The following is a 20,724-nucleotide window of genomic DNA, read 5'->3' as shown; positions in this document are numbered from 1 at the left end:
ATCATAAATATACTTTTCTCTATAAATGCTTTTTCATCTCATTTGTTACATTTTATGATGTTTAAAATAAATATTGTTTCGGAGGTCAATCTTAACGAAGAATTCTAGCAATTATATATTATTAAAGCAAAATATCCTTTTATTACTGTAATACTATAGAAAACAGTTATGAAACAATGATTGAAGTTTTTTAAAGTCTCTTTAAAAGTTAAATTGTTTAAGTAAATTCCTTAGTATTGGTGTTATTATACTACTTTAATAGAAATTCCTAGTAAAATGTTCATTATATGCTCAGTTTGCAAATTCCAATGGAAATGTGCATGTGTCTAATTTTTTATATATGCAGGTCAAGTTATTAGCAAAAATTTGAAATTCACTATATAACTTGTATAGAGTTATTTAATTCATTCGGTGTAAATTTTGTTTCATTTTTGATACAATTAGACCTCAGAAGTGTAGTACTCCCTAAATTATTTCTGATAATGAACAGAATGAAGTATTTTGGTTGGTGGGTTTTTAATTTCTAGTAAATTAACGTTATTTATTCAGATCTCGAATTCCCCAGCTAAAAATGTTTTTAAACTCGTTTACGTTGTTTTTTTTGTTCACTTTTATTCTTTTGTTTTTGTTCGCCCATTTTGTTATTGAATACTCACATTGAAACTCTATTTAGTGTTACTGTTGAATATACATTTCCGTTAAAGGTATTTGTAAATAAAACGTTACTAAATATGCTCTTGAACATGAATGAGCTTAATCTGGATATATATGGTACCGATAATACGCCATCAAATATGATCAGTATTAATATAAATACAAAATAAATTAATATTTCATTGTTAATCGGCTTTTCCATTACTATTATCGGTGGTGTTTGATTTTTTATTTGGAGAAACAGGATTTCCTTGTCCTAATACTTATTTTAGGCATATTATTTGTATTGATTCATTATAATAATATAGAAACTTTTTAAACAGTTTGAAAATAATTTAGAGATATTAAATATTAGTGAATATATGGGAAAACTTCAGTAAAATATATAATAAAAATGTAACCACAACTACAACACATCACCGGTTGAATTAAAATAATATTTTGTTAGCTAAAGGGAAAACAAAAAACAACGAAAAAGTTGAATGCTCCTATATTGATTAATCTTTTAATTACTCTAAGGTAATGCCACAATGATTCACTAGTCACTAGTTATGATTGTCTATAGACAAAAGTATAGGACCCGATCAAGAACAATCATCGGATGTATTCTGGAGGTAGCCTAAGTTAGTCTTATTAATTTTATTGAAAGGGCAAAACTTTATTTGTCTCCATGTTTGTGTTTCATGTGAGATCAAGTTTACAGTAAAACTAACAATCGAGTTTGGTTTGGTTAAGAACGTTCTTTGAAAAATATATATTAAATTATCTGATACATATTTCAGATCTGTAATGTGTTATTTGAAATAAAAATGTTAGTGTAATAATGCTAGAACAAATCTTTTTGTGGGATGGATAATAGTCATTCGCCAGAGAATTGTTAGAGTATAATTCACATACTTTAATTTTTACTGGCCAAATTATTTTTTCTATCTTCTGGCTACCTATCTGGTATCTACTTCTATTTACTTTATTTTCTTACTTTTATTGTATTTTATTTGGAATAATTGCAGTACTAGTCACAATACAAAAACTTCTTGGCATATATATATTTTAATAACAGTATTTATGTAGTATCTACAGTTCTACTATAGCACATATGCATTACTGAAGCGCTTTTGATTCTCTAATTAACATGAATAACTGAGCTACTTTATTTTGTAATATACACTGCAATAGTAATATTTGGTTAGCTGAGTAATAATCCTATTATTTGTTTAATAACAAACAATATTTACTGACCAATCTTAGTTTTGATAACAGCCATTGAGGATGCGAAATAATTGTTCATATCATTCTATTTTTCCTACCGGTTTTGGAATGAAGTATTATTATATTGAAGCTTAAAAGTAATTCTGTGTGGTAGAATAGAATTATTACGTGAAATGGCATTAGAATAAATTATTTTACCTATTAGTAATTTGATATTTCTAGTTATATAGTTATTTGCGATATATTTATATATTTGTCGTTCGTTATCATAGACACATTTTTCTACATCCGTGCATTACGAGTTACTATTTTATGTTTTTCGATTCAGTGCCAATTCATGCAAACCGCAATTGTTGAGCACGTCAACATTTTTAAAAATAATTGTCTATTGCTTGTATTGTATTGAAGTAATTTTAATAGTGAATCAAATAGTGATAATTCTCTTATAAAAAGTCATCATGTAACATAGTTTTCGTTAGATGAAAAGTAGTCTTAAAGGAATACTAATGTTCAACTAGATGTTTTGGGGGAAAGGGGTCGACCATATCTCAAGAGGGTGGGTGGCGTTCTTGGTAGTAGAAGATAAAAATTAAAACAAACCAAACATCTATTTTATATCCTTGAAACTCTTACATAATAAGTATTAAACAGGGGGGGGGTCGGCGTATTATTATTTTTACTTATTTTGTATATAATACTTGTAAAATAGCCGTGTTTTAAACATTAAAAAATATTAAAATATAAAATTATTTACTCATTTTGTGAGTCCAAAGGAGTCTCTTGCCCTTTGTTGTGTAGAGAGACCATGTAAAATTTAAATTATATTAGAAATGTGTTGGTTATAACAACTAATAATAAATTTTAAAAAGATATAGAGGAAAATTATCAATTTTCCAAACACAATTTACAAAATTTATTTATACAAAATCATAATAGGATAAAAAAAAATTTGCTAAATATTAAACCCAAATTTAAAAAAAGCTTTCATCGGTAAAATGCTGACAAATCTGCAATGGTCTCACATTCCTTGCTATATTGGTAATGATGTCAATTTATTTTGTACCGTGATCAAACCCCAAGCTCAAATAAAAAAGGGTATGTATTTATTTTTATACATGGGTATGGGAAATTTGAGACGTTACAGTTGATGATGAAAAAATAAAGAATCCTAATGATAAATTTCTTTAATTATACACACACACAGTCGTTTTTGAATTGAAATAACAGATATATTACCACAATTCCTTTCAGTGAAAATAACTGGGTGTATTTGATATTGTATCGTGTTATTTCAATTTAATTTATTTCATTTATAATTGTTAAAAGTTAATAATATCATAACTTCACTCAGATCTTGATGCAAATATCTTTTTAAACGAGCCTTGAGGAAAACAATAGAATAATATAACGTTTGCCTCGAAACGTAAACTGTCGTTTGACGTTAGTTGGTTGTAAAAATGGTTCGCGGAAAACTGTTATCGCACTATATGCGAAATTTTATAGTTGCTGCCCACAGAAATGTAGTTTCTGGGCATACAACTGCGAAAACCTGATTATTCCCCCATAAAAGACTGTGAGAAACATTATCTTCTTAAGTTCCTCACCTGCTTTTGAGGAGGGCCTCAAGATTAACTTTTGATATATTACGTAGTTTTTTTTATTAAGAAAACTCTGTAGTAAAAACTTACATCGGAACAATATGGTCATGTTTGCGAGAAGTAACTGTTATTATTATAATATCTTCTTCAGATCATCCTGATTTTTCCATTCCAGAATTACAGCCGGAGTAAATGTTCAGTGATTTTTAACGACAATACTGCAAAATACTAGTAGAGGGTATACGAAAGAGATTCAATTCTTTCTTTAAATGAAACGAAAACTTAAATATATATTTTATCAAAGAACAAGAAATCGGTCATTTGAAAAAACCCGCCTAATAGGGATTGTCAAAATTATTTCTGCCCATAAGTTCTGGCAGTGACAACATTGTGATATGTAAGATTTATTTGAATTGATCTTGAATAAAGCAGTAACCGACTTTACAATTTATATTTTTTATAAAAAATACAGATTATGGCGTCCTATATATGTCAATAGTCCAGTTAATATGCGACTGGGTTCATATGGTCGTAATTTTTACAAAAAAAAAACAGAAAATGGACACATTAAAGATGATCATGTGCAATTTCTGCGTCATCGACTGTTTCATCCTGCGAATGACGTCAAACGGTCAGCGCCGTTTCTGCCGCCGCTGCAGGAACAATGTCCGGCGCACTGGGTTCGGTTTCATTATTTTCGCACTTTTTCAGAATGAACGGCTCCGTTTCTCTTGGTCGGTCGCCCACGCCGTTGTGGACCCATGCCAACGAATGTGACGTCCACCGCACACACTGTGTCGTACAGCAGACTGCATCTTTGAATCGTTCTCAAATAACACTTTCTCGCATCTTATGCTTCTGTGGTAATGGAAAAGGAAGTTTAAGCTCTTGTCCTCACACGAAAAAGATAATCAGTAATTATGCAATTTTTCCGCATTATAGCTCTTAATTTGTGTTCGTGATTAGCTATTATGGATATCGTGACATCAAATAGAAGTTTCTGAGCCAGTTTTTGATTTCAACAAGATTACACATTTTATTTGATTTAAATAAGACTAGAAGAATAAAACACAGATGCAAAACACTATTAGACTATCGATACAAAATGACTTAAATTCGTACTGGCCTGTTATACAGCATAATTTGTTTTAGATCTAATCAGGAATCTATAATCACCAAAAACTTATTTTTTATCAGCTTAAGCTCATTTGAGTTTAGAACAGAGAGAATCTCTTTAAAATATCTTCATTCATAGGTCATATTTCATTTCTATGTTGTCAAAAATCATTTTATATTACTTGGTTTCTTCTATAACGTCCAAATGGCTATCTACAGCCAATCTCTGATTTAGAGTGACTGCAGAATGAGGCAGTTGATAAAAAAACATTTGTTTATAAGCATTGTTATATACAAAATATTTAAAAAATCAGGTAATATACGAAATAAGTTTTTCCTTCTCATTGAACACTGTCTTACATATTTCCAGTTCCAAGCCAACATTTACAAAGATACGGTTCTCCAACATGTTCATGAACATTTTTCAGAATCAGGTACTAGCCCAGCATCCCACTAAAATCTTCTACCTTCCAAGAATAGATAAGTTCGACCGAGGCTTGATCTAAACATCAAATCAAATCATCATAAAGATTCCTTTCTTAGACATATTAATTATACAACAAAATGACTTTAGAAGAAAACGAGGATACCAGATTTACAAGAAACTTACACATACTAACAGGTAGATTTGGCACGGACAAACTATTTGGCACACCATTCTCTACATTGGTTTTTAAATAGAACTATGGATATTTCAAAATCTAGTATTTATAATATTATCAATTAATTCAGAGCATTTTTCTGAATCCATGTTTTTATTATGGAAAATTATGAGCATGTTCTGTTCTTCTCTAGCTACTAAATTTCCATTAGATGACCCTACGTAGGATGCAGATTTGGCAGTCTTATAATGGTTTCGTTCAGTATGAGTTTCCAATTCTTCATTTTCGAAGGAGCTTGTGCATTGCTCTTGTTCGCTGTTGTACATTTGTACATTTGAGCCATTATTATTATATCATAAATATTAAATTTGTGAAAGAATGTCTTGAAGTAAGTTTTATCCTATTCTCTAAAAACCACTACTAATTTTGGCAGATTGCTATTTCTAGATAATTAAATTGGTCAAAAGTAGTGATCTATTCACGTAAATTCATGTTATTACTTCACTATTCACGTTATTATTTCACAGTAATATGTATATTACTTACTTCACAGTAATGTGTATATTTATCAATATCTGATATAGGTAATTAATTTTTAGACCTAAATGAAAAATATCATACACGAAAAAATAAAAATAAGATGCGTACAAATATTTGTTATACATCATTTTAGAGAAGAAAATTATTGGTATGTTCGATATATGTTATGTATATAGTATTCAAGCTGAAACAATCTTCATAAAACATTGAGGAACGTAAGAGATAGGCGGGTTGCTATTTATATTTTGAACCTAATAGTGAAAAGACTGTCTTTACTATCTTTCGAAGTATTCTACATGATAATCAATACCCTTGGTTACATGCGGTTGAACCAATCGTTGTAACACTTTTTCTGTTTTGATTGAGTACCTTCAAGACATTTGTAGATGTATCAACGGCTTCTTCAGGTACCGCAAAGCTTCTAGTACACAATTAATTCTTAATATTCGAAAATCAAATAGGTGGTTGTTTCAGTCGATGTGTTAGAGCTTGCCAATGCGTACTGCCAATGCTGTGTATAACATCAACAAAACTGTTGATGTTATACACAGCTTTTGAAGTACCGCCATTGCATTTTTGGTAATTTCTTTACGCCATTTGACACGGGCATCTTTTTAAACGCCCAATACACGGCCAAATAATGCGGGATTCAACACGAACAAATCTTTTTAGAGCTAAATGTTCATGCAATTGTCGCACGAACAAGTTCACGAGTTAACTCTTTTAACATTTTTCAAGTTTGTAGCCAACACAAGTTGTGTTAAAATGATAAAACGTTCTAAAGAAGGTTATGTTAATACAAATAATTATTCATTTCTGCGAATCAAAGCGATTTTTTGGGGGGAAGGCGACGGTGTTGGAGGCCGGAGCGCCCCCCAGGTCTGTTATTCGGAATTGGAGCGCATCCAATTTTCAAAGAACTTCATTCTCGCGGGATTATTTTAGATACGTCTGGACCGTCTAAATATATAAAAATGAAATCACCACTTTACGTAATATTAGTGTCAATTCTGGATCTCGGTATCAGTCAAATGTATTTTTATTGTTCGACAACAACACGAATATTCTAAATATAACCGAAAGGGATTTTTCATCACGAACATGTAGAATTTTCTCACAATACTACATCTATATATCAAATATGTAAGGACGGTGAATTAATTTGGACCGTTTTTTATAATCTCAAGGCTTTTTATGAGATATTGGGTATATTATTATTATTTTTACTTATTAATAATTTTAGTCTAATAATATTTGGTTTGTACTGTTTTTTAGAAATTACATCTTTATGATGGTGGGGGAATCAGTATTAGTATTTATGTTACATCCCTTTAGCTGGAACAACTTTTACATACCAACCAAACAATTCAATATTACTAATAATGTTGCTATTGAAACAAAAGGCCCTGAACCCTATGTTGTATTGTTTTTTAATCTATACTACAATTGTATTAGAGATTAGTTAACTTAAAATGCGTCTACTATTATCACTATTAAAAATGCAATATTGTATTTGAAATAAAACAAAACACAAAAATAATTATTTTTCCATAATTATCATATTATTTTTTACACAATACCTTATTACATATTGTTCCTTAGCCTTTTAATAGAAAAATATCATATAATTTGTAATCAATTTTCTCTCCATTATGGGTGGGCCTTGCATTGCAAGTATATTATAATTTTTTTTGACTATTCTATCTATTGTAATCATTGATCATCTGTACGTTTCATTCCCTTCATTTCAATTTCATAAAGACCATTTTTGATGCATTTTGGGACGAACCCATCACCAATGATAATTAATTTTAGAATGACACTGATTGATTTTGAGATACAGATCGCCAATATTGATTCTTTGTGTTAAATGAATGAATATCGTTCAGTTCATGCGGAACTCGAATTTGTTAACGATTATTAGACCTTTTAAGTGACATTCTATTTTTGTGTGCGCTACATTTCATCTTTCTATAACCTCTGTGGTATTGATGAGGAATTGTTATAGGAGAATGCTCTACGAACATGGTCTTGAGTTAGTTGCAAGCAACCTGATCAGCTTTACGTGTAAAATTTATTTTAAAAAATTATTATTAAATATTTTGTGTTGATTTTGAGATTTTTTTTTTGTAATTTCAGTGTTGTAATTTTTTTTCTGACGGTATAATCAGTTTAATTCCATTTGAAGTTCCAATTTCTTGAAAAAGAAAAAATTCGACATCCTAAAAAATATCCTCAAAGTTAATTCACAATCACAACGTTTTTTTTTAATGAATGTGTTATACGTAGCTTACATATTTATCTCAACAATAATATAAACAAAAAACTTGCGTAAATTATTATTGATTCTGTTTATGATTATGTTAGGTGTATTAGTTTATTATATCAAATGGGGAGGTAAATAAATCAAATTATAATTTTCTATAAGCTTTTGTCATTAATGTGCATTATAAAACACTATGACTTTGGATTGAATTTTTAAATTTTTTTTAGTTTGATGAACCCTGGACTCATCGTTAGTCTGATCTTTGACATTATTTCGTAATTATTGAGATGTGATCTCAGTATAGTGTCCGTCATTGAGTTGGCTAAAAGAAGTATGAACATCTTAATTAAATTTTGTTAAATACTTTTAGTAACACTTAATTGCAAACCAGTATTCTATAACAAACATTCTATGAATAAAAAATATTGTTTGTCATACAATACTGAGTAATATAAAGTCACCATATGTTAAAATTATACCTTAATAAAAATTATGTTCGAATTCAGATTCGGTCGGAGGAAGATCCAATACGTTTTTCCACAGTTTTCGCCTCTTTGCTGTAAATTAAAGTTGTATTACATAATCTAGCAAAGGGGTTTTTTGATGGATTATCTGTTAACAACTCTTCTGAAGAAGATAATTTTCGTCTTCAGAAATACGTAAGTAAATGGAAAAGTCACATGTGGAATATTGATTCTTTACTATCAACAGTAAGACGACCAATAGGAAAGTCGTTGTATTCCGCCATGGCATCATTGAGAAAAATTTACTGAGATATTTAGATTCAGTCCTCAGTTTTGATGCACCGTATACCCCGAGCTTTACCCCGTTCGACTACCACTGTTTGTGAAAATAATATTTAATCTTTTCATGATGTTCCATGATTTAAAAATATTTGCAACAATTTCTAGTTATATATAATTTTGATTTGGTTTATTAATTAACAATATTTTTATGAAATATACGTTATTCTATACACTAGGATAGTTCAAAGCCCAATACAAACTTGTGATATTCAACAATTACTTTACTATTTTTCAAATTTCTTTATTTAATTATATCACTGATAATGGAAACTTGTTGAGCATCATATAACTTAAATACACCCGGATTGTCTAAACCAACGAATCTTAATTTAAAAATTAGTTTATCACTACTGTTCTGTTATATTTGCATCAATGCTCAAGCAAGATGAGTACGGCATAGGAATGCCAAGAAAATATATCAACATTTTTCGATATTTTTCTGAAAAATGTCGATAGTTGCAATCGAACTTCGAGTTTCAAAATAAAATGTAAATATTAAAAACCTATTATTTTTTAAGTAGTGTATGGAACTTTTGTTCTGCCCCTGGTCATCAAATTTTTTTTTGATGTTAAATAGGACTGGAGCGGAAATAGTTCGATACGAGAACCTAGAGTGCTTGAAGGAGCCTATCGAACTTTTATTTTGAAATTTCTCCCCCAGTCATTAGGATAATTGTGTGTGGAAAATTGGGTTTGGAGTTAAGAAATTGTTAAAAATACTAGGATTTATTGTATTTACCAAGTTATAAAAATATGTTTTTTTTACATACTTTTATATCGATATTTTTGTCCAGTACGGAATAAATACGTTCGGGATGGTAAATAAATATTTATGTGGTATTTGCAAATATTCCAGCGAATTATTATTATTGTTGCTACCGACAAGACGAGCTGAAACTGGTGATACGGTGATATTCGAGATTTCCCGTGCAGTTATCGTCCGAGGTGATTATTTTTATTGGTGATACGCGTCTGTTGTTATTTTTGTATGTATCCTTCGACGCCGTGGTCGACCGATCCAGACACAACAACTCTCGGACAGACTAAAATAAGCACATTTTTCCGCCGATTCCGATCTTCTCACGTTCCCCGCCCGACGATTATATTTTCACCGAGCGCCGTCCCCGTCGTCTTCACCACGAAATCCGATCGTGAATCCACTTTTTGGACAAACGGGCCCGATACGTACGCGACGACGAACCAAACGGCGTGGGGTCGAAGAGGAGGAAGAAGAAGAACGCGTCGCGGCGACATCTGTTCCCAAACGTCACCCAGAACTGACGACTTCCGGAGCAACGCCGACCTCAGTGGTCAGATCCTAGATGGATGATCAATTGTCGTGATGTTTTAAACATGTATTAAATTGGTGAAGTTTCGCTGACAGCGTCTGCATTAACTTTGTCATAACCCAGAAGACGGTTATTAAATTTTAATAAATTATTATTGCATTTTATGCCCCCAACAACACATTTCATCCTTTTTGTATGTAAAAGTTGATGTAAAAAAAAGTAACTGGCTTGCCCGGTTCCTAATTTAAAAAATTCAAAATTGAAATAAGACTCATATAAATTATTAGGTTGGGAAAAAGTGGTTTCGGCTGTTTCTAACAGATGACTTCAAATCGTTTTGTATATCTCGAGTAATACTTACTCGATGAGGCCATATTATTGCGATTTTGAAAGGGTATAGACCATAGATCATTCAAGATATAAAGGTAGCGTCATTTATTTATTACGTTTTAAAAATAGTTTTCTTAGATCAGATGTCATTGATTGAAACTTGATCACGTACAAGATTAATGTGATAAAAAGATCGTGCTTGAATCCAGAAAAAGCTTTACAGAGAATGGCAGATCATCAAACAAAACGGTACACATATCATTGATAAGTGCTTGAAGCGTATATAAATAAATTTTTTTTTAAAACATAATATTTTTAAAGATGTCCCACACCACAACTATTCCCAAGTGTTTGGCTTCATCATTGTAATTGGTGAACTTCTTGAAGATTGTTCTCAGTCCAAATTCGATAGTTTTACTCGTTTACCTAATCGGTTTATCAAGAAACAAAACAAACGTCGATTATTAGGTGACACTTTTGTATAGTCAATCTTCTCATAATAATAAGCTACTAATTATAGAACCAAAAGGTCATAACATGATCTGCATGATGGGTAAAGTCTAATATCGTCGGACTTTTTCCTCCCTCGTCATCCTAGTTTTTTGTAGCATGCTCGTACCTTCTGCTTTTTTAATGATCATTAATTATTTGAATGATGTTTGAGCCTCTTGACATAAATAGTTTACTAATGCAGTTAAATTTTAAATAAGACTTATCGTAGTCCTTTTGTGTTATAAATTCCCGGATTTTAGGGTTTGTATTACATTATAAATTCAATATATGATTTTTTAAGCGTCTACTAGGGTTCCATTAAATTTTGGCTTGAAACAATTTGATGCACCATTTTATTAAATGGTCTTCTATTTGTCTAAGTAACTTTATATTTGAACGGTTTACAAAACGTTGCTTTTTTAATTTTCAACCTCAGTTTTATGAATAAGTACTTAATAAGATGATATAAAGATATGGTATATTTTATTAAATGCGTCGATTGCATATTAAAAAGTAGCAATATACCAATATAATTTAACTAATTAACATATGATAATTCCAGGAGTGATTTTCCATATACGAACAATTACAATAAAGATTAATAACAATCTGATTTTTCCGTTGAAACTAAATTATAGAGTTAATAGATTTTGTTTCGTAAATTGTTTATATATCTAGCAAATTATTTTAAAAATTAAGATAAACACTAACCACTCTCTCTATCAACTAGAGATACTTGACCGAATTGGCTACATAATCTTGATTATATTTTTTAAAATGTATTTATAAAGTATTATAAACAAGGTCGTATATAAATAGTTTAGTTTTATATAGAACAATATTTCGTAGCCAAATGCTGGTTTTAAATTTTGTTGTTTTTTTGTCCATCTGTATTATTGCTGGATCCCACTGTACAACCAAGAACGGAAAAAAAGTTGGGCCTCCTCCGATAAGGGCGATTAACGCGCCCTCTCCTCTCGCGCCTCCCCACCAGTGACGTTCCACTTCGGCGTGGATCGGTGGCCGTCGCCCCGGTTCGGGAGCTTTCGCGTCACTTCGACTGCGCCCGCGTCCCGTTTCAGTCACGGCCCCTACGTGGTAAAGTTTGGAGAGGTCGCCGGAATACGCCGCGACATTACCGCGAAAAAAATCCGCTTTAGTAACGGGTTTTCGTTTCTGTCGTTCGTACGTGGAAGGTACGACGTCACGGCGCGCGTTGTGCATCTGATGCCTGGTGAACTTTAAAATTGATTTGGTGTTTTTTTTTCTTCGTTAAGAGGGCGAAGAAAATTGTGACGATGAGGAGAGGACCTGCGTGTCAGGACGCTGTCGCATCGCTTCCGGTGGATGCCGAACAAGGTAAGATTCAGGATACGCCGCGTCGAGAAAATTCCGAAAGCGTGAGAATGTCGTCCGTTGGAATGCGTGTGTTCCGTTAAGAAGCGATCAAAACAATCCCCCTCCACCCTTTTTAGTACGCCGTAAAGCTGGAAGCGTTGCTCGTTTTCGGTTGCGACGTTGTCGCGTTTGCTATGTTATCTTTTAAATTCTTCCATTAATTTCGTAAGAATTTTTGGACATTTAATGTTAATAACCGTTATTTTCCTATATGTTTATGTAACCAGCATGACACGAATTCATTGTCACTGTCAGATATTGTTGACATTGTTAAGAATGTTGTTTATAACGGATAAATGTACGAGCAACGTTGTTTATATTATTCGAATTACGTGTTTTAGTCAAAGATGCACGATATCTGAGATATAACAACCGCAAAAATAAGTATTTCACAACAGCGACGACACACACCGGTGATGCATCTGTTTGTTTTGTACGGCAGCGTGGACTGTACTACGCCATTCATTAATGAACGCTTTTTCTACGTTGCGTCGTAGCCAGCGTCGTCACAAGCGATGCCGTCCGTCGCCTTGCGATGCATTTCCATATTTATTCATTAACGTTTTTCCGGTCTCGTTCATATTCCTTCGCGATTATCGCTGTGGCCGATCGACGTTATTTATTCTACACGATGACGAAAGAATTCGATTCGGATGACTAATAAAAATAAAACGAAGTGACGAAACGATTTTTTTTTTCGAAAAATAGACGCGAGCATCGGATTTGTTTTTGAATCGATGGCGATCTGACCGCGATATTCCGTTTAATAATTTGGAAACGATCTTAATCGGGTCAATGAACCGAGCCTCTCTGGAAATTAAGCGAGATCCGTCGTTTCGCGGAATGGCCGAGCCGCTACCGCTGGTTGGATCGGAGGCTTCGTTCTCCTGTCTATTACAGAAAAAAAATCCATTTTATTAATGATGGGGGACGTGCGGGGTGCGTTTCGTACTAGGGGTGGTGCGAGCGTTAACCCTCGGATCGTGGGGGAGCGAACGAACGAAACATTAGCGGCCTGGATTCTGTTATCTGGATCGTTCGTTATGAATGAAACGTGTTTTGTTTGTGTGCATGTGTGTGAGGCAAAGAAGGTCACGCTTCCGGCCTGTGACTGCCACGCCGCCATTTTTAAACCGCTCCAGTAAGCGTCCTTGAACCGCGTCTAAATATTTTCTCCTCCATACACTTCCCGTTCGGTCTGTTGGTCCTACACACATACACGACTTGAGTGCGCTCTATTTTTCACAACTTGACAACGTCCGGGCGCCATTTTCGCGTCCCTTGTTGATTATCTACGGTTGCGTCGGTTGAGAGAGGAAAAAAACACCACCACCACCACCTGGCGGCGATGGCGACGCGGTACGTGGTGGACAGCGTGTCGAGAATTACCGGGAATAACGGGCATGCGATAAGATTGGATTCCGAAGTGACAACCGTTACATGTGTACCTGTGCATATTATTTTTGTCGTTAACGGTCACATTTACGACGGTTTTTTTTTTTACGACACTGCCGGTCCAGCCTTTAGGTCTACCTGCTGTCGTTTTACGCTCCTTCGACTTTCAACAGAAACGCGCCTCTTTTGTGTAAATGGCCGCGACGTACGTTCTCCTCGATATTATTTGACCAGACGAATATCGTTCGCAAATACATTCGGTCAATATTTAAAGTCATAATTGTTTCCTTATTATTAAGCGTATGATATGAATAAACAATCGATCCAACACATATCGGTTCATTTCCTTATTCTGTATACATAAATCTTAACATCCATATCAAAATTATATCAGATACCTTAAACACAAGAACAAATAAGATGACACTAAAAACCAAAAAGGCCCAAAAAAAGTAAATCTGTTAATCTGTTATCAAATTAATAATTATATTACATTATGTAATCAGTAAAAAATATTTCATATTGTAAGCATTATTCATTAGAAAAGACTAACGGAAAATGTGAATTAAATCAAAAATATAATTATTTTTTAAATATAATTTATTTCCATATATTTGCCGTTAATAATGGACGCTACTTTGTTTAACAACAAAAACAAACAAGGCAGTGTTAAAAAGCCAAAATGATGTCAAAAGGCACATGCGCAGTTTATTTTAAATTATAATTTAGAGTAAATAAGATAAAACAGTAATCCAATGAATGCTTTCATTCAAAATAAAGTCAACGAAATATGAATAAAAACAAAAATAATTGTAAGGTATAATTTATTTCCTAATATTTAGGTATTGTTACTTTTATTTAAGCATAACTTTGAGTAATGGACACTGCTTGCAAACATAAACATAAAATATAGTTTATTTTTTCATATATCTAACTATTAATGTTACATTATTTACCGTAGATCAAATCCTCAAGTTTGTATTTATCTGTCCTATGCTGAAAAAAATAACTTTCATCAAACTTGTGTTGAGTAAATAAGATGAAATAGTGATTCAATTAATGCTTTCGTTAAAGACAAAGTAACCAAAATATGTATAAACTCTGAAATCTTATATAGTTTATTTCCATATATCTACATTTACATAAGCGAAATCCACAAGTTTCTATACATTAAAGGACTCGAAAGAGTACCTCAAAATTCACATACGCGGTCTATTTTAAATTATAATTTGGCCAGTTTCTTTTTGAAACTACACTAGTGTCCTAATAAGGTATTAAAAATTACAGACTATATTTAATTTTACGGATTTTAGAATATCAGAAGTAATAATTAATATATATTAATCCTAAGGTAACGGAAATAGGAGTAGAAGTCAAAAAATCACCAATTTTATTATATATCTAACTAATAACTTTATTATATTATTTATTTTACTTACTATACAGATCCTCAAATTTGCATTTATTTGCCGTAAGTAATTTTATAGTACGCCTTTTGTTGAACAAAATCACTTTTACATTTATTATTATAAGTTACTAAAGCAATGAGTTCGATTTTGTTAAAGTATATTTACATTTTACGTTCATTTGTTGGAAAGTATGCAGTTGTTCTATCTTGCGTTTTCTTTTCATTTCACTTTTCTGTTCTATTGTTTCATGCAATCTGCCCGTTCCACTAATAGTAGTATATATTACGGGTTCAGTTATTTCAAACCATTAAGCAAATATACCATTGGCTTACCCATATACTTCTTCCAGTATTAACTGTATACATTTGTCATGTGACAGTAATTTCTTACAGTTATTATCTTCAGTAGTTAACATCAACTCTCCTCTATGTTCAACCAAATGATAATTACACATTGTTTGTTTTATACACAAACAATAATGTATAGCTACCCTGGTATTAATATTTTATTAATATTCACTTTATAATAAATAATTATGTAATCACAATAAATCTTAGTCTGTTAAAAATAATCGAAAATCATTTTATGTTTACAATGAAAGTATGTTTAATGAAAAGCTGAATATTTTACTTAAATTACTATAGCAATATAAAATCCTCCGAATATGAATTATATTTATTCACCATCGTTTTAACGGGCATTTCTACTTATTTTAGTGCACTGAATATAGGCAACCAAAAATTTCGTTCGGTATGTAATGCATTGTACGGTCGGTTTTTTTTTTTGGAGGGTCGTATGCCTTTTCTCCGAATTGTGGATCTGAACCGTTCTACCTGACACGGACAGTGTTTATCTACAAAGTTTGAAGAATTCGACCATCACGTGGTAGCAGAGACGAGCGGGCCGAGGAAACTATTCAGTACGGAGTGAGTTTAAAAAGTGCATCGTTTTTAAAGTATGGCCGATATGACGGATGACGAAGAGAAGGAACTCATTACATTTAAATTATTTCACAGGTAATTCATACCAATTTGATCAATATATCTTTATTTTTTTGTGAAATGTCAAAACAAGCGGCCATCTTGTAAACAAAACACTGACCGTTTGATTGTTTGTTTTTCGATGAATATTAAAATAGAGTTTACTTATATTATTTATTTAGTAGTAAACACATTTTTCCGTATTTAATATAAATATTTTTATTTTTTATTTAAATATGTCATTTTTTACTGTTATAATATTTCGTATTTTTAATAATTACTGTGCTGTAAGGTAAATCCTCGAACATCATTACCGAATATACCCATATAATTGCGAACGGGTATTACGCAATATTTATGGATTTCGTAGCGCTTCGGTCGGAGCCTTTCGCCGCCATTATCATGCAAATTTCCATTTAATAAAATTCGTTTTCTGGAGAATTTCACGGACCTGTGCCCCGCTCACATCCTGTATACTGATTAGGACTCGTCTAGTCGATTGTTGACCGTTAGAATGTTCGATTTACGTGCGCCAATACGGCGTTGTTAGTCCCGAAGAGCCGTTTTTAATTAACATTTCAGACGTACGGCCAGAAAAAGAAGTGGAGAAAATGCGGGAGATACTTTCTTCATATCAGACAACGTGTTAATGGGCGTGACCCGTTTTTTCTCCGTTTTAAATAGATTCTAGGACCGGGGCGTCCCGGTTTGGAATGATGGCGACCTAATAAAACGACAAAACATGCCCGTTTATCATGATATGCTTGAAAAATAGGAGCGGGTCATGCACTGTCCATGATTATTCTTCGCATTTCTTTTCGTCTAATGATTATTTGCTTCTGCATAATATCCATACTTATTTGATATCAAAATTTTAATTAATATCGATGAACATGTTATACACATTTTAAAACAAATTTAAACTTGGTAATTTAATTAATAAATTGGTCATTCATAATTATTTGTTAGGAATATGCGACATGACATTGTGACACAAAAATAGATGTTTTATTAAGAAATGATATTAATTGAACACTAAAGCCGCCCTATGCTAAACACGAATTTAAATTGAAGTAACATTTTCTTCATTTCATAAATATTGAAACCGGTTTCACTGGTAGCATGAATTAAATTAATAGTTTTTTAAAGTATTTGGTAAGTACACTGTGACACTACTACTTAATTTGATTCTAGTAATGGCAAGTAAAATATACATGATTATTTGGCACCAATATTTTGATTAATGTCAAATTAAATACGTATTGATTCATTTATTCACTCATATTTTTTTATTAATATTTTATTTAATTAGTGCGAATGATGAAATTACCTTTTTTTTAAAAACCTTTAATAAACTAATAGTTTTCGAAGCTAAATGAAATAAATAGTTATAGTAAATATGATGGAGCAATGTTTTATAAAACTTATTCAGTAATTTGGTCAGCAACCACAAAAAATTTATAAATATATTTTTTCTTAATTTTTTCTTTTTGTTGATAATTTTCTAACACGTTTTTAATTGCATTATTTTTGTAAAATAGTGATTTTAATGGACCTGAATATAGGCAGCAATATAATCGAAGCAATCTTTTTAATTTATCAAAGGATTATTCCACTATATTGAAATGCAACGTGTAATATCAAACACTGTTCTATTTTATATCTATATATTATATTGTTACATATTTCGCATTAATAGATTGTAAATCAAAATAGTTTTCTCAGAATCTCTCTATCAATCTAAAAATTCACTTCATAACGGAATTAACAATTATTTAATTTAATAGTGAATATATTTAAAATATCAGATATAAATCAGATCACTTTGTACTATTACCTGTTTTTTAAACGTTTCTATTGTGATTAATATTTGTTTAGAATTTGTTTATTATCAATTAATGATTAATTTTTTATTGGAATAAGAAAAAAGATACATAAATGTTACCATCATTAATTGATGCCAAATGTAATTTCTGAAATAAATTATATTATCAGTATATTTTCATTAGCTAAAAGAAAGCGTATTTATTTTATATTTCATTTTAACTGTCGCTTTTTAATGATGTGCTTTTTTGCCTTTTTCTTGTTGATTATATTTTTTTTATAACATCTTTATTAGATACTCTTAGTACAATCTTATTTTACAATTAATTTATTACTACTTTTCCTATGTACTTGGATTATATCATCAGTATGTATTCCTCAATTATAAAATTATAATTATTTATTAATTATTAACTTATAGCTATAGTTTACACTAATAATACACACTAAATGTTCACACAAGTTCATATGGTTTTGTTCGTTTCAATCTCCTGACATCCTGCCCGCTGTCCAGCAGTTGTATTGCTTCCACATTAGAATGATTTAGTAATCTTCTTTCGTGTTTCAAGGCGAAATCCTGCACAACTTCACAAATCGATTTGATTTCCAGGTCATCGTGCAGTAATCAATCGAAGAATCTGGTTTTGACAGCGCTGTATGACTAACTGATTTGAATTTTTAGTGCAACCCCATATTTGCACCCCATAGGTCCAAATTGGCTTTATAATTGTATTATAGGTCAACCTCTTTGATTTTAGATCAAGTTGAGAGTATCTTCCGACTAACCAGTATAGTTGTTTTATTTTGGTTCTAATGTGTTTTGCTTTTTGTCTAACGTGATGCTTCCAATTTAATCTACCGTCAAGATGGATTCCAAGGTATTTTGCTGATTCTGCTTGAGGAATCGGGCATCCATTGAGTGATATAATTAAGTTTTTATTATTTCGCCTTAATGCAAAATTAACGTGGACAGATTTGGAGCTATTAAGTTGAATTTTCCAATCTTTTGTCCATTTGTAGATTTTGTTGACTGCCACTTGCACTTTTTCTATTTCCCTAGGAAGAGATATATCTTTTGCCATAATAACTGTGTCATCAGCAAAGGTTCCAAGAAGTGTTTCTTTTGTTGTTGGAATGTCAGCAGTATAAAGCAGATACAGGAGAGGTCCTAAGACGCTACCTTGTGGAACTCCAGCCGAGATATTTTTAAATGTCGAGAACGCCATTTCGTGCGATACACTAAATTTTCTTCCGAATAAATATGACTCCAGCAATTGACACTAGTTACGCGGTAACAATTTGCTCATCTTACAGATTAATCCCAAATGCCAAACCCGATCAAAAGCTTGTGACACATCCAGGAATATATCAGCTTCTCAGATAGCTTTGATATTGCAGGTAGTAGCGAAATAGGCCTGTAAGATTCGACTTGTTCTGCAGGTTTGTCATGTTTTTTGAGCATAATTATTTGTGCAACTTTAAACAGACATTAATTATATGTCACCATGATGATTGCTTTTCGTGGCAGTTCTTTCAATAATCCAGGTGAAATGTCATCTATACCAGGTGCCTTTTTAGGATTCAGGTTATCAATTTCAGTGGCAACTTCCAGTGGAGAAATTAGATTTAGATCTACATCGGGTTGATAAATAGGGGATGTATCCATGGTAGATTCTATATCATTAGGCCGAAAAATGTTAGCTAAGTATTATGCGAACAATTCAGCTTTTTCATTGTCGCGTCGAACCCATTCATTTCGAGTTGATTATATTTTTTCACTCTTAATTAATGCCATAATCCATTTAATTTCAAATATCTAGAGCACTAATATATTTCGATTATATAATTTATAATCGAGTTTTTTAAGTACTGGCTTTTAATAAATGGCGATTGAAATTTTGCAATTATTTATGCGCATAAGAGGGAGATACATATATACTATTGATAGTTCCAAACATTGTATGATGCCAAATGTAATTTCTCAATTAAATTATATTTTCGGCAAATTTTGATTAGCTAAAAGAAAACGTATTTATTGTATTACTTTCTATTTTATTTTATATTATTTTTTATTTATCTATTTTTAATGCCATAATTTGTTTTCTTTTCCACAATGAGATTATTACTTCTTCCTTCATTTAAAGTCATAATCAATTTATATCAAATTATCTAGAAAAATATATTTCGAGTAATAAGCGAAAATAAATATAGTTATTATTATTTATATGAATAAGAGAAATGTACATATATCTTATCACCATTTATAGATCCGAACATTGATATCAGGCTAAATGTAATTCTTCAATTAATTTTCGAAAAATGTATTAACTATTTTTGATGCCATATTATTTTCTTTTCTTTGATGACAATATTGTTTCACTCTTTATTGAATGCCATAATCCATTGTAAACCACAATATCTCTATAATCGATATATTTCGATTATATAATTCATAATAGGGCGCTATATATATATATTTTTAAATAAGTGTATCAAATTTTGTTGGCCCATCTCTCCTGAACTGTTATACGATTGATTTGAAACTTTTTGAGACTGATAAGAAAATGTCTTAGACACCTTTAGACCATTACCATTGTACCATTAGATAAAGAATATATTTTTTGCCTGATATCGAGTCATCCCTATTCCCCATGACGATTGTACCGGCGTGATGGTGTCGGAAGAATCTCGGTAGAGTCAGTCGGCCGACGCCGCCGCCGTCCCTCCGTCCCCCGAAAACAATTCCCGACCGCTCCCGCTGACCCGTTTCCACCATCGGCTGGCCGCTATCGATTTTCCGACCCGGTGAAATTTAC

The 20,724-nt window shown here is 31.8% G+C and overlaps 1 protein-coding gene across 9 annotated transcripts in view; it reads left to right on the top strand.

Moving 5' to 3' along the window:
* Positions 1 to 20,724, top strand: part of LOC143198035 (serine/threonine-protein phosphatase 4 regulatory subunit 1) — a 179,687-nt gene that overhangs the window by 136,689 nt on the left and 22,274 nt on the right. For 2 of the 9 annotated variants that reach the window (XM_076406968.1, XM_076406962.1), the window contains exon 1: positions 11,956 to 12,261. The exons of 5 other annotated variants lie outside the window; for them this stretch is intronic. Coding sequence is in view for 2 of the 4 variants with exons in the window: in XM_076406967.1 (XP_076263082.1) it covers positions 16,062 to 16,120 (59 nt within the window). In the remaining 2 variants the exon portion in view is untranslated. Of the gene's footprint in view, positions 1 to 11,955; positions 12,262 to 15,914; positions 16,121 to 20,724 lie in introns of those variants that run through there. 2 more of the 9 variants (XM_076406967.1, XM_076406960.1) reach the window with 1 other exon arrangement.

This window comes from Rhynchophorus ferrugineus, unplaced genomic scaffold (assembly GCF_030347505.1).
Source record: "Rhynchophorus ferrugineus isolate W39M unplaced genomic scaffold, kcgeb_rfMv2 rfM6, whole genome shotgun sequence".
Lineage (NCBI taxonomy): Eukaryota > Metazoa > Arthropoda > Insecta > Coleoptera > Curculionidae > Rhynchophorus > Rhynchophorus ferrugineus.
Note: the sequence above shows the minus strand (reverse complement) of the source record. Positions and strands in the feature narration are given on the sequence as shown.